This window comes from Ranitomeya imitator, chromosome 5, assembly GCF_032444005.1.
Source record: "Ranitomeya imitator isolate aRanImi1 chromosome 5, aRanImi1.pri, whole genome shotgun sequence".
Classification (NCBI taxonomy): Eukaryota; Metazoa; Chordata; class Amphibia; order Anura; family Dendrobatidae; genus Ranitomeya; species Ranitomeya imitator.
The window spans coordinates 481,674,736-481,687,867 of record NC_091286.1 but is presented as its reverse complement, the minus strand read 5'-3'; the positions used below and the strand labels follow the sequence as shown (position 1 = coordinate 481,687,867).

At 44.6% G+C, this 13,132-nt stretch overlaps 1 protein-coding gene and 1 long non-coding RNA gene across 2 annotated transcripts in view; one reads left to right on the top strand and one right to left on the bottom strand.

The window, feature by feature from the left end:
• The window catches only part of LOC138680825 (uncharacterized), a 105,365-nt gene that overhangs the window by 28,108 nt on the left and 64,125 nt on the right, over positions 1–13,132 (top strand). The gene's annotated exons all lie outside the window — the stretch shown is intronic.
• Positions 3,821–13,132, bottom strand: part of SERPINI2 (serpin family I member 2) — a 192,416-nt gene continuing 183,104 nt past the window's right edge. Inside the window, exon 8 of the mRNA XM_069768067.1 lies at positions 3,821–4,008. Coding sequence (XP_069624168.1) covers positions 3,932–4,008 — 77 coding nt within the window. The 3' untranslated portion in view covers positions 3,821–3,931. The remainder of the gene's footprint in view (positions 4,009–13,132) is intronic.

The window sequence follows — 13,132 nt, the reverse complement described above, 5'->3', positions numbered from 1 at the left end:
ACTCGTAGGCTCCAATTCATGAAGATCAGCAATTTTCATGTCGGTTTTTGATACGCAGGCGTTCTGGTGTAAGACGCTGCTGATTCATTAAGAAGCACACACCTTAACAAACTAGGAGTTTCTGACAAGTGGCGTGCGCCTCTCCACAAATTTCACTCCTGTTGGGGATTGGAGTAAGATTTGTGGTGAAGGAACTTTGTCACTTGTCATGAATTTGGGGAGCAGGGATCCAGCCTAGCTTTGTCCACTTTGTCAGAGCTGGGCGAAAATGGTGTGAAAATTCTTAATGTTGCAAAATTTTAGCACAACCTCGTGTTACACCCAAATTTTGCAGCTCTTCAAAACTAAAGTTTTGATGAATTGGGTCCATATTCTCAGCAAATATTTCCATGTTTTCTGAAAGTATTGCACATATATAATATATATATTTTTTTGCAGTTATGCTGGCCTTTTCCATTCTGGCGTGTGGCTGTAAAAAGATGATCAGGTTCGGGGGTACCTTTCTTGCGCTGGTTCCGGAACTGTCAAGACTGTCACCATTGTTGCACGGGGGAGAGCTTTTTGGCCTGGACCGACCTTTGCACTTGTCAGTCGGGGGCAGTTCAGGAATAAAAAGGGCTGTGCGTGGGAGAAAAGCAGGAGTTCTGGCGGGAAGACAGAGAGCGCAACAGGGTGAGGTACAGGCCTTTGTAGAGGGGCATCTTGTAAGCGTAGGCCAACTTAGCACAACCCCTGTAATTGTGTCCACTGCTTGAGAACATCAGACTGCGACTCTCCCTATGTTCTCCATGCCGGCAGGATACTCACACATGGGACCTGTGACTGCTGCGTGCGTGCGGCCTAGCTTTGTACTAGTGACTGAGCCATTATATGCTGATCCCTTCTCCGCCTGTGCTACGGAGCAGAGCCACACTCAGGCAATAACCGTATAAAGAACTGAGACAGGTACAAGGAAACCGCGGGTATGGGAACCCGCCTAGTGTAACAAAGACTCCATCTGCATCAAGGGACTGGATCTCCATCTATCCAGGACAACCCCGAGACATCACGTGCCACTGTTGTCTGTGACACCGTTGGAAACGTAGATGATGCAATCAAGAAGCCGACAGACTGATAAGTTGTACTCTTCTTTCCCCTTCCTGAATATTCGCCTTACATCTGTTTTCCCCGTCCTCCCCTCCAACACCCATATTGTTATAACCTTTGCCTCCCATATCCATTTCCTCCCTGTGTGGAGTTTCAACTGTTAATAAATTTGTTAACTCTTGATCTGCCTCCTGTCCATGACGACATCCCGATCTCTGCAAGTCTACACGGCTACTCAGTTACTCCCACAGGATGTGTTTATCTCACCTGTCTGCAATTCGCACATATATATGAGTTGAGCACGCTCCACATTGGAAGCTGTGACAAAGAACGCCGGAGTCACTTTCAAAACGCGTTGCATTGCATTCCCCCCCCCCCCCCAAATAAACGCATTGGTTTTACCTGGAGCTGGACTTTCCTCTTGATGTCTGCAGTTTCTACGTGTGGTGAGGACTACATCTTAGCGCCACACACAAACTATGGCAGGTGAACTCTTTTTTGCAAGACTATGGACTGACCTTTTACGTTGCACACCATACGCCATAAACCCACCTATTTGGCGAACAAACGTTTTGGGCTACTATTTGTTCAGCAGTTGCCTTGGAGCAATTTTGTTTGTGTTACATTAAATATAGTCCCCCACGCTGTGTATCATGTCTGGTCCTATGAAGGACAGTGCACGCAAAGCGGCTCAAGTTTTTTCCAACCCTCATGCAGAGGATCCTGTGGTTAATTCCATGATGGATAATGTGAGTAAATTGGAAAAATTAATTATTTCAAAGATGAAAATGTGGTGGGATAAAGCTACATTACAGAACTATGTTGATAAAGATATGGTTCCTAGGGGACTTCGAATTCAGAAAACCCCCAACTATGGTATATTCTCAGAAATTCTCTGAGGAGTGGAGCCAGATACTCTCAACATGTTCTTTGAAACTAATGCGTTTGATTATTCAATATGAGGAGCACAAGCTTAAGGATATCCAAGTGGAAATTAAGGACATTAAGCATTATTAGATCAACATAAATCAAATGTGGAATATGAGTCTATGCAGAATAAAGTGAACATCTCTATATATAAATTGGAAGAGCAAATCCTGCAAAGAAAAAAGCATGAATTCCAAAGAGACACTAATGATTATGGTCTGAACCAGGTGTATGAATGGGTGAGGTGGCATGAAACCAAATGCACGCCTAAATCCATCTTAAAAAGACATAATCCACATCGCAACATGCCAAACAAAGCCCATGTCATCTTTGGCTCTTCAGAATGTGATTCATCCAAAACAACTTACCATGACTCAGACTCTAATGATTCTTTACATAGTGTGTCTTATTATCACAACCCATGACAACAGCAAAAATGTTTTAAATTTATCTTCTGTAGATCTCACCTAGGACCATCTCATGGTTCTTTCATACCTTTCAGGCCTCAACTTTGTATCGGATTAATGGACATTAATAAATTTGTACGGAACCTCACGGTTAAAATACATTTTTGGTCTCTGGATTCTCCTACCAGACCAGTCAAGAATGGTCACAGAGTTGTTCTGAAGCCACTCCTTTAATATTTTAACTGTGTGCTTAGGGTCATTGGCTTGTTGGAAGGTGAACCTTCGGCCAAGTCTGAGGTCCAGAGCAATCTGGAAGAGGTTTTCATCCAGGATATCTCTGTATTTGGCCGTATTCATGTTTCCTTCAATGACAACCAGTCGTCCTGTACCTGCAGCTGAAATACATTCCCATAGCATTATGCTGCCACCACTATGTTTCACTGTTGGGATTGTATTGGGCAGGTGATGAGCAGTGCCTGATTTTCTCCACAAATACCACTTAGAATTATCACCAAAAAGGTCTATCTTTGTCTCATCAGACCAGAGAATCTCATAGTCTGGGAGTCCTTCATGTGTTTTTTAGCAAATGCTATGCAGGCTTTCATATGTCTTGCACAGAGGAGAGGCTTCCACCGGGCCACTCTGCCATAAAGGCCCGACTGGTGGAAGCCTGCCATGATAGTTGACTTTGTGGAACTTTCTCCCATCTCCCTACTGTATCTCTGGAGCTCAGCCATAGTGATCTTGGGGTTCTTCTTTACCTCTCTCACCAAGGCTCTTCTCCCACAATTGCACAGTTTGGCTGGACGGCCAGGTCTAGGAAGACTTCTGGTGGTCCCAAACTTCTTCCACTTAAAGAATATGGAGGTCACTGTGCTCTTAGGAACCTTGAGCACTGCAGAAATTCTGTTGGAACCTTGAACAGATCTGTGACTTGCCACAATTCTGTCTCTGAACTCCTTGGCCAGTTCCATTGACCTCTGAAATGCACTGTGAGCTGTGAGGTCATATATAGACAGGTGTGTGCCTTCCAAATCAAGTCCTATCAGTTTAATTAGACACAGCTGGCAGGAGTAGAACCATCAAGTTTTACTTTACAATTTAATAAAAATTACTATATTTTACAATTGGCTATTTGTGCATCTTTTCCTATAGGATTTATAGGTGATGATGTGTGTATATTTAATGTATTTTTAAACGGACACTACTTAAAATAGAAGAAAGCGGTGGAAAACCCCTTAACGTTAATGGGGAAATACAGCAGTATGCCACTTTTTTCTGCACTTTTTACGAGACTGTGACCTCTGCAGAAAAATATTACACTGTACTAAAATAACAGTACCTGTTTAAAACATGCTTAACTGGACAAGATAGAAGAAAAAACGGCAAACACGTCACTTGGATAAATTTGATAATTTCTTTTTCTTTCTTTACAATAAAGCAAGACATGACCTGATAATAGGAAAGAGGTCATGTCTCTCACATTCTGTGAATCGGGGTGTTGATGACATTTATAATGATTCAATATCTCGTCCTCTTGCGTCACTTTGATCTGGATTTGTCACCTTTCCCATAAATAGAATTGATCCTAGAAGAGTAAACAATACATTAGAGAACAGCAATATCTCACCGGATGATCAAGAAACAATGGTAATCAATAGACTTCCATGGGTTCTCTATTACAGATATCACTGTAAAAGTGTCAGCATTGCAATGGATGGTGGTTCTTTCCAATGGCATTATAACTAGCACACTTGATGCTTGGGATTCGTATTTCACATTTATCAAGTACTTAGAGTTACGGGACTTTCAGCTTTGTCTGATATATACAGTATGTGCAGGGAAGATATAGATCTTCAATTAATTTCACATATTTAAAAGTTTAAGCACTACTGGATTTTCTATGAAATAATGCATTAACCTGCTCACCCTGTCTTCACATTCTGCAGCAGAAAGCATGAGATATTAGCCATGGTTATGATAGCCATTGCCCCTTACAAACAATAAATCAGCTTCCGTGGATTATTTTGGCAGTGAAAGCTGCATGTGACATTTTCATAGATCGTCAACTGTCAGTTGAAAAATTCATGAATGTGTCACATTTTAGGTGAGCCATGTCGGCCTATAGTAGACATACTATGAAATATAAGGGCAGTGGTAGTCACAGAGTTATATGTATAAGGGCAGTGGAAGTCACAGTTGTGCTCAAAAGTTTACATACCCCGGCAAAATTTTTGCTTTCTTGACCTTTTTTCAGAGAATATGAATGATAATACCAAAACTTTTTTACCACTCATTGTTAGCAGTTCCTGAAGCCATTTATTGTCAAACTGCTGTGTTTCTCTATTTTAATTCTCACTGACAACTGAAAACATCCAAATGACCCTGATCAAAAGTTCACGCACCCCATTTCTCAATACCGTGTATTGCCCCCTCTAACATTAATGACATCTTGAAGTCTTTTGTGGTAGTTGTGGATGAGGTTCTTCATTTTCTCAGATGGTAAAGCTGCCCACTCTTGGCAAAAAGCCTTGAGTTCCTGTAAATTCCTGGGCTGTCTAGCATGAACTGCGTGCTTGAGATCTCCCCAGAGTGGCTCAATGATGTTGAGGTCAGGAGACTGAGATGGACACTCCACAACCTTCACTTTGTTCTGCTGTAGCCAATGAAAGGTAGACTTGGCCTTTTGTTTTGGATAATTGTCACGTTGGAATGTCCAAGTACAGCTTCTGGGCTGATGATTGCAAATTTGTCTCTAGCATTTGCTAATAACGTGTTGCATTCATCTTTCCTTCAACTTTGACCAAGTTTCCTGTGCCTTTGTAGCTCACACATCCCTAAAATATCAGTGATCCACCTCCATGGTTTACAGTAGGAATGGTGGTGGCCAAAAAGGTCAGTTTTGGTCTCATCACTCCAAATTACCTTGTTCCGGAAGTTTTGAGGCTTGTCTCTGTGCTGTTTTGCGTATTGTAGGTGAGATACTTTGTGACATTTGCGCAGCAATGGCTTTCTTCTGGCGACTTGACCATGCAGTCCATTTTTCTTCAAGTGCCTCCTTATTGTGACTCTTGAAACAGCCACACTGCTTCTTTTAATAGAGCCCCTAATTTTCCATTTGTTAATCAAAGTTTGAACGCTGCTGACTGACATTATAAATTCCTTGTATATCTTATCATATCCCTTTCCTATTTTATACAGTTCAACTACCTTTTTCTATAGATCCGTTAACAATAGTGATGAGCGAACGTGCTCGCCACTACTCGTTACTCGCCCGAGTATCGCTATGCTCGGCGTACTCGGCGAGCATTTGCAAGATTATTTGGCGGCAACTGCAGTCTCCACCCAGCAGTTTTGGCGGACTTTAGAGACCCAATCACGATGCAGGGATTGTCTGCCAGGCCATGAAACCAGCCATCTTTGTTGTGGTCGTGCAGTGATTGGCTCACCGCATTCTATTCCTGTTTCAGCGAGAGTAGGGAGAGCTGGTGCCGAAATAGGATGAGAATCGTGGTTTTTAGAGGTAGTGTAGGTGTGCAACTCTTGCATCCACAACTCCCGAGAAACAAACAGTTCTTTTTAGGGCTAATTCGTGGGTTCTGATATTGCAGCGCTAGTCAGGCAGGGCACAGCATATCCACATCAGTGCAAGGCCTGCAGGCACTGTATGTGCTTCCATTGGTTCCACTGCATCCTTCCCAAAGCTCCATAACTGCCTGCTGCAGCTTATTTACTGTCTATATACCTTTTTTTTCCCCAAAATTCCCCCCCCAAAAAAAAAAAAATATACAGTCTACAGTCAGACTGAGGCCTGTTGAAAAATTATAGTTTGTCAGGCATACTTAGCATAGTTGTGTGTGCTACCCTTGTGCCCCTTTTTATTTTTATTTTTTTGGTGTTTTAACCCCTTAGCGACCGCCGATACGCCTTTTAACGGCGGCAGTTAAGGGTACTTAAACCACAGCGCTGTTAATCAACAGCACTGTGGAAAAAGTGAATAGCTCCCCCCCCAGAGTCGGATTTTCTCTGGGGTCTCGGTTGCCGGGGGTAGCCGAGACCCCAGAGAACATGATTCGGGGTTTTTTTTACCGGCCCCGAGTTGTGATCGCCGGTAATTAAGCGTTTACCGGCGATCACAAAAAAAAGCGATTTCCCTTTTAATTTCTCTGTCCTCTGATGTCATTGCACATCAGAAGACACAGAAATGGGGTCCCAGATAGCCCCCCAATACTCACCTGTCCCTCCCGGTGCTCCTCGTGGCTCCCGATGGACGCCGCCATCTTTTTCCGGCAAAAAAATGGCGGGCGCATGCGCAGTGTGCCCGCTGGCCGGCATCGGGAGGATCTTTGGGGTCTCGGCTGCCGGGGGTAGCCGAGACCCCATAGAACAATGATCCGACCCCTGTTTTGCGATCGCCGGTAATTAACTGTTTACCGGTGGTTGCAAAAAAAAAAAAGCGATCTGTCATTCTCTGTGATTGCACATCAGTGGACAGAGAAATAGGGGGATTTGGGGACCCTATTATACTTACCAGTGTCCCTGGGTCCTTCTGCATCCTCTCCTGCCCGCAGGCTTCTTCAACGGGAAAGAAAATGGTGGGCGCATACGCAGTGCGCCCGCCATCTGCCACCATCTGCCGGCCGGCAGGAGAGAGCAGTTGAGGCTAAAATTAGGGTTAGGGTTGGGGCTAAATTTAGGGTTAGGGTTGGGGCTAAATTTAGGGTTAGAGCTAGGGTTAGGCTTCTTTCACACAAGCGTCGGTACGGGGCCGTCGCAATGCGTCAGCCCAACGTACCGACGCACGTTGTGAAAATTGTGCACAACGTGGGCAGCGGATGCAGTTTTTCAACGAATCCGCTGCGCAGTCTAAGTCCTGGGTAGGAGGGGGCAGAGTTACGGCCAAACATGTGCAGAAATGGCGGACGCGACGTACAAAAAAATGGTTACATTGAACGCTTTTTTTGTGACGGCGGTCCGCCAGAACACAACAGATCCAGTGCATGACGGACGCGACGTGTGGCCATCCGTCGGCAATACATGTCTATGGGCCAAAAAGGCATCCTGCGGGCACATTTGCAGGTTCCGTTTTTTGTCCAAAACGACGGATTGTGACGGATGCCACACGACGCAAGTGTGAAAGTAGCCTTAGGGCTAGGGTTAGGGTTGGGGCTAAAGTTAGGGCTAGGGTTAAGGTTAAATTTAGGGTTAGGGTTTGGGCTAAATTTAGGGTTAGGGCTAAAGTTAGGGTTAGGGCTAGTGTTGGGGCTAAAATTAGGGCTAGGGTTAGGGTTGCGGCTAAAGTTAGGGCTAGGTTTAGGGTTGGGGCTAAAGTTACGGTTAGTGCTAGGGTTAGGGTTGGTGCTAAAATTAGGGCTAGGGTTGGAGCTAAAGTTAGAGCTAGGGTTGCGGCTAAAGTTAGGGTTAGAGTTGCGATTAGGGTTAGGGTTTGGATTAGGGTTGGTATTAGGGTTAGGGTTGGCATTAGAGTTACGTTTGGGATTAGGGTTAGGTTTGGGATTAGGGTTAAGGTTAGGGTTGGGATTAGGGTTAGGGGTGTATTGGGATTAGGGTTAGGTTTGAGGTTAGGGTTGAGATTAGGATTAGGGGTGTGTTGGATTTGGGGTTTTGATTAGGGTTGTGGTTAGGGTTGAGATTAGGGTTGTTTTGGGGTTAGGGTTGTGATTAGGATTATGGATCGGGTTGGGATTAGGGTTAGGGGTGTGTTGGGGTTAGGGTTGGAGTTAGAATTGGGGGGTTTCCACTGTTTAGGTACATCTGGGGTCTCCAAACACGACAGCCAATTTTGCGCTCAAAAAGACAAATGGTGCTCCCTCCCTTCTGAGCTCTGCCGTGTACCCAAACAGTGGTTTACCCCCACATATGGGGCATCAGCGTACTCGGGATAAATTGGACAACAACTTTTGGGGTCCAATTTCTCCTGTTACCCTTGTGAAAATAAAAACTTGGGAGCTAAAAAATCTTTTTTGTGGAAAAAAAATATATTTTTTATTTTCACGAATCTGCATTATAAACTTCTGTTAAGCACTTGGGCATTCAAAGTTCTCACCACATATCTAGATAAGTTCCTTGGGGGGGTCTAGTTTACAAAATGGAGTCACTTGTGGGGGGGCTCCACTGTTTAGGTACATCAGGGGCTCTGCAAACGCAACATAACGCCCGCAGACAATTCTATCAAAGTCTGCATTCCAAAACAAGGCTCCTTCCCTTCCAAGCTCTGCCGTGCGCCCAAACAGTGGTTTACCTGTTGTGATAGGCAATTCAGTATCACAATGGACATGGAGGTCAGAGCACATACAGTGATCTGACAATAACCCAAAATAATAGAACGAGCTCTGAGACGTGGGAACTCTGCAGACCGCAATCCCTGATCCTCTCCAAACACAACTAGAGGCAGCCATGGATTGCGCCTAACGCTCCCTATGCAACTCGGCACAGCCTGAGAAACTAACTAGCCTGAAGATAGAAAAAATAAGCCTACCTTGCCTCAGAGAAATACCCCAAAGGAAAAGGCAGCCCCCCACATATAATGACTGTGAGTAAGATGAAAAGACAAACGTAGGGATGAAATAGATTCAGCAAAGTGAGGCCCGATATTCTAGACAGAACGAGGATAGGAAAGATAACTTTGCGGTCTACACAAAACCCTAAAGAAAACCACGCAAAGGGGCAAAAAGACCCTCCGTACCGAACTAACGGCACGGAGGTACACCCTTTGCGTCCCAGAGCTTCCAGCAAAACAAATAGACAAGCTGGACAGAAAAAATAGCAACAAATAGCAAAGAAGCACTTAGCTATGCAGAGCAGCAGGCCACAGGAATGATCCAGAGAAACACAAGTCCAACACTGGAACATTGACAGGAAGCATGAATCAAAGCATTAGGTGGGGTTAAGTAGAGAAGCACCTAACGACCTCACCAGATCGCCTGAGGGAGGAAACTCAGAAGCAGCAGTACCAGTTTCCTCCACAAACAGAAGCTCCCAGAGAGAATCAGCCGAAGTACCACTTGTGACCACAGGAGGGAGCTCTGCCACAGAATTCACAACATTTACCCCCACATATGGGGCATCAGCGTACTCGGGATAAATTGGACAACAACTTTTGGGGTCCAATTTCTCCTGTTACCCTTGTGAAAATAAAAACTTGGGAGCTAAAAAATCTTTTCTGTGGAAAAAAAATTTTTTTTTATTTTCACGACTCTGCATTATTAACTTCTGTGAAGCACTTGGGCATTCAAAGTTATCACCACACATCTAGATAAGTTCCTTAAGGGGTCTAATTTCCAAAATGGTAATACTTCTGGACGGTTTCCACTGTTTAGGCACATCAGGGGCTCTCCAAACGCGACATGGCGTCCAATCTCAATTCCAGACAATTCTACATTGAAAAAGTAAAACGGCGCTCCTTCACTTCCAAGCTCTGCGGTGCGCCCAAACAGTGGTTTACCCCAACATATGGGGTGTTCAGGAGAAATTACATAATTTATGGTTACATTTCTGTTTTTACACATGTGAAGATAAAAAAAATGTTTCTGAATTAAAATGTTTCCAAAAAAAGTTAAATGTTCATTTTTTTCCTTCCACATTGTTTCAGTTCCTGTGAAGCACGTAAAGGGTTATTAAACTTCTTGATCGGGGTTTTGAGCACCTTGAGGGGTGCAGTTTTTAGAATGGTGTCACACTTGGTTATTTTTTATCATATAGACCCCTCAAAATGACTTCAAATGTGATGTGGTCCCTAAAAAAAATGGTGTTGTAAAAATGAGAAATTGCTGGTCAACTTTTAACCCTTATAACTCCCTAACAAAAAAAATGTTGTTTCCAAAATTGTGCTGATGTAAAGTAGACATGTGGGAAATGTTATTTATTAACTATTTTTTGTGACATATCTCTCTGATTTAAGGGCATAAAAATACAAAGTTTGAAAATTGCAAAATTTTAAAAAATTTCGCCATATTTCCGTTTTTTTCATAAATAATCGTAAGTAATATTGTAGAAATGTTACCACTAACATGAAGTACAATATGTCTCGAAAAAAAAATTCTCAGAATCAGCGGGATCTATTAAAGCGTTCCAGAGTTATAACCTCATAAAGTGACCGGTCAGAATTGTAAAAATTGGCTCGGTTATTAAGTACCAAATTGGCTCTGTCACTAAGGGGTGACACCACGTAGGCGTCATGAAAGTCGGTGCCAATCCGACCCATGACGCCTATGTGGCGTCATGGAAAGATCGCGTCCCTGTAGATCGGGTGAAAGGGTTAACTCCAATTTCACCCGATCTGCAGGGACAGGGGGAGTGGTACTTCAGCCCAAGGGGGGTGGCTTCACCCCCCTGTGGCTATGATCGCTCTGATTGGCTGTTGAAAGTGAAACTGCCAATCAGAGCGATTTGTAAAATTTCACCTAAAAAACTGGTGAAATATTACAATCCAGCCATGGCGGATGCTGCAATATCATCGGCCATGGCTGGACACACTGATGTGCCCCCCCACCCCACCGATCGCCCCCCCAAGCCACCGATCTGTGGTCCGCTCCCCTCCGTCCTGTGCTCCGCTCCCCCGTCCTCCTGTCCGCTCCCCCCGTGCTCCTATGACACCCCCCTGTGCTCTGACTCCCCCCCCCCCGTGCCCCGATCTCCACCCCCTTATACTTACCGAGGCTCCCAGTGTCCGTCCGTCTTCTCCATGGGCGCCGCTATCTTCCAAAATGGCGGGCGCATGTGCAGTGCGCCCGGCGAATCTGCCGGTTGGCAGATTCGTTCCATGTACATTTTGATCACTGTGATAAAACCTATCACAGTGATCAAAATAAAAAAAAAGTAAATGAACCCCCCCTGTATCACCCCCATAGATAGTAACAATAATAAAATTAAAAAAAAATTTCCACTACAGTTAGAACTAGGGTTAGGGTTAGGGAATGTGCACACGTATTCTGGTCCTCTGCGGATTTTTCCGCAGCGGTTTTTATAAATCCGCAGTGCAAAACCGCTGCGGATTTATCGTGGTTTTTCTGCGGATTTCACTGCGGTTTTCTATTGGAGCAGTTGTAAAACCGCTGCGGAATCCACAGAAAGAAGTGAAACATGCGGAATGTAAACCACTGCGTTTCCGCGCAGTTTTTTCCGCAGCATATGCGCAGCGTTTTTTGTAAACTCATGGGAAACTACAGCGGCGGAAATGCTGTGGATCCGCAGTGTTTTCCGCATCGTGTGCACATACCCTTAGAATTAGGCTATGTGCACACAGTGCGGATTTGGCTGCGGATCCGCAGCGGATTGGCCGCTGTGGATTCGTAGCAGTTTTCCATCAGCTTTACAGTTCCATGTAAACCTATGGAAAACCAAATCCGCTCTGCCCATGGTGCGGAAAATACCGCGCGGGAACGCTGTGTTGTATTTTCTGCAGCATGTCAATTCTTTGTGCGGATTCTGCAGCGTTTTACACCTTTTCTTCAATAGGAATCCGCAGGTGAAATCTGCACAAAAAACACTGGAAATCCACGGTAAATCCGCAGGTAAAACGCAGTGCCTTTTACCCGTGGATTTTTCAAAAATGGTGCGGAAAAATCTCACACGAATCCACAACGTGGGCACATAGCCTTAGGGTTAGGGTTGGAATTAGAGTTAGGGTTGGCATTAGGGTTGGAAATAGGGTTAAGATTAGGCTTATGGTTAGGGTTATGGTTAGGGGTGTGTTGGGGTTAGGGTTGTGGTTAGGGGTGTGTTGGGGTTAAGGTTTGGATTAGGGTTAGGATTATGTTTAGGGTTGGGATTAGGGTTAGGGGTGTTTTGAGGCTAGGGCTGTGGTTAGGGGTGTGTTGGGGTTAGGGTTGTGATAAGGGTTATGGCTAGGGTTAGGGGTGTGTTGGGGTTAGTGTTGGAGTTAGAATTGAGGGGTTTCCACTGTTTAGGCACATCAAGGGTTTCCAAACGCAACATGGCGCCACCATTGATTCCAGCCAATCTTGCATTCAAAAAGTCAAATGGTGCTCCCTCCCTTCCGAGCCCCGACATGCACCAAAACAGTGGTTTACCCCCACATATGGGGTACCAGCATACTCGGGACAAACTGAGCAACAACTATTGGGGTCCAATTTCTCCTGCTACCCTTGTGAAAATAAAAAACTGCTTGCTAAAACATCATTTTTGAGGAAAGAAAAATTATTTTTTTATTTTCACGGCTCTGCGTTATAAACTTCTGTGAAGCACTTGGGGGTTCAAAGTGCTCACTACATATCTAGAAAAGTTCCTTTGGGGGTCTAGTTTCCAAAATAGGGTTACTTGTGGGGGGGTTTACTGTTTAGGCACATCAGGGGCTCTGCAAATGCAACGTGACGCCCGCAGACTAGAGTTGAGCGACCTTGACCTTTTTAGAGTCGAGCCGGGTTTCGCGAAACCCGACTATCTCAAAAGTCGGGTCGAGTGAAATCGGCCGATTATGACGTAAAGTCGGGATCGACCGAAACACGAAACCCAATGCAAGTCAATGGGGCAGCATAGTCGGCAGTGAGTGGGGGCCAGGAAAACACCTAGAGTGCCCATTTTAATGTCAAAACCATCCATTCTTCTTAATGAAGCTTGTCAAGCGTAATTTACCTTATAATAATTGGAAGGCATTTGAAATTGGGGGTCATTTGGCTAAAGTTGTGGTGGGTAGGGCTGGTTCAAGTAATTAGTGGGCCCAGGAAATCTGG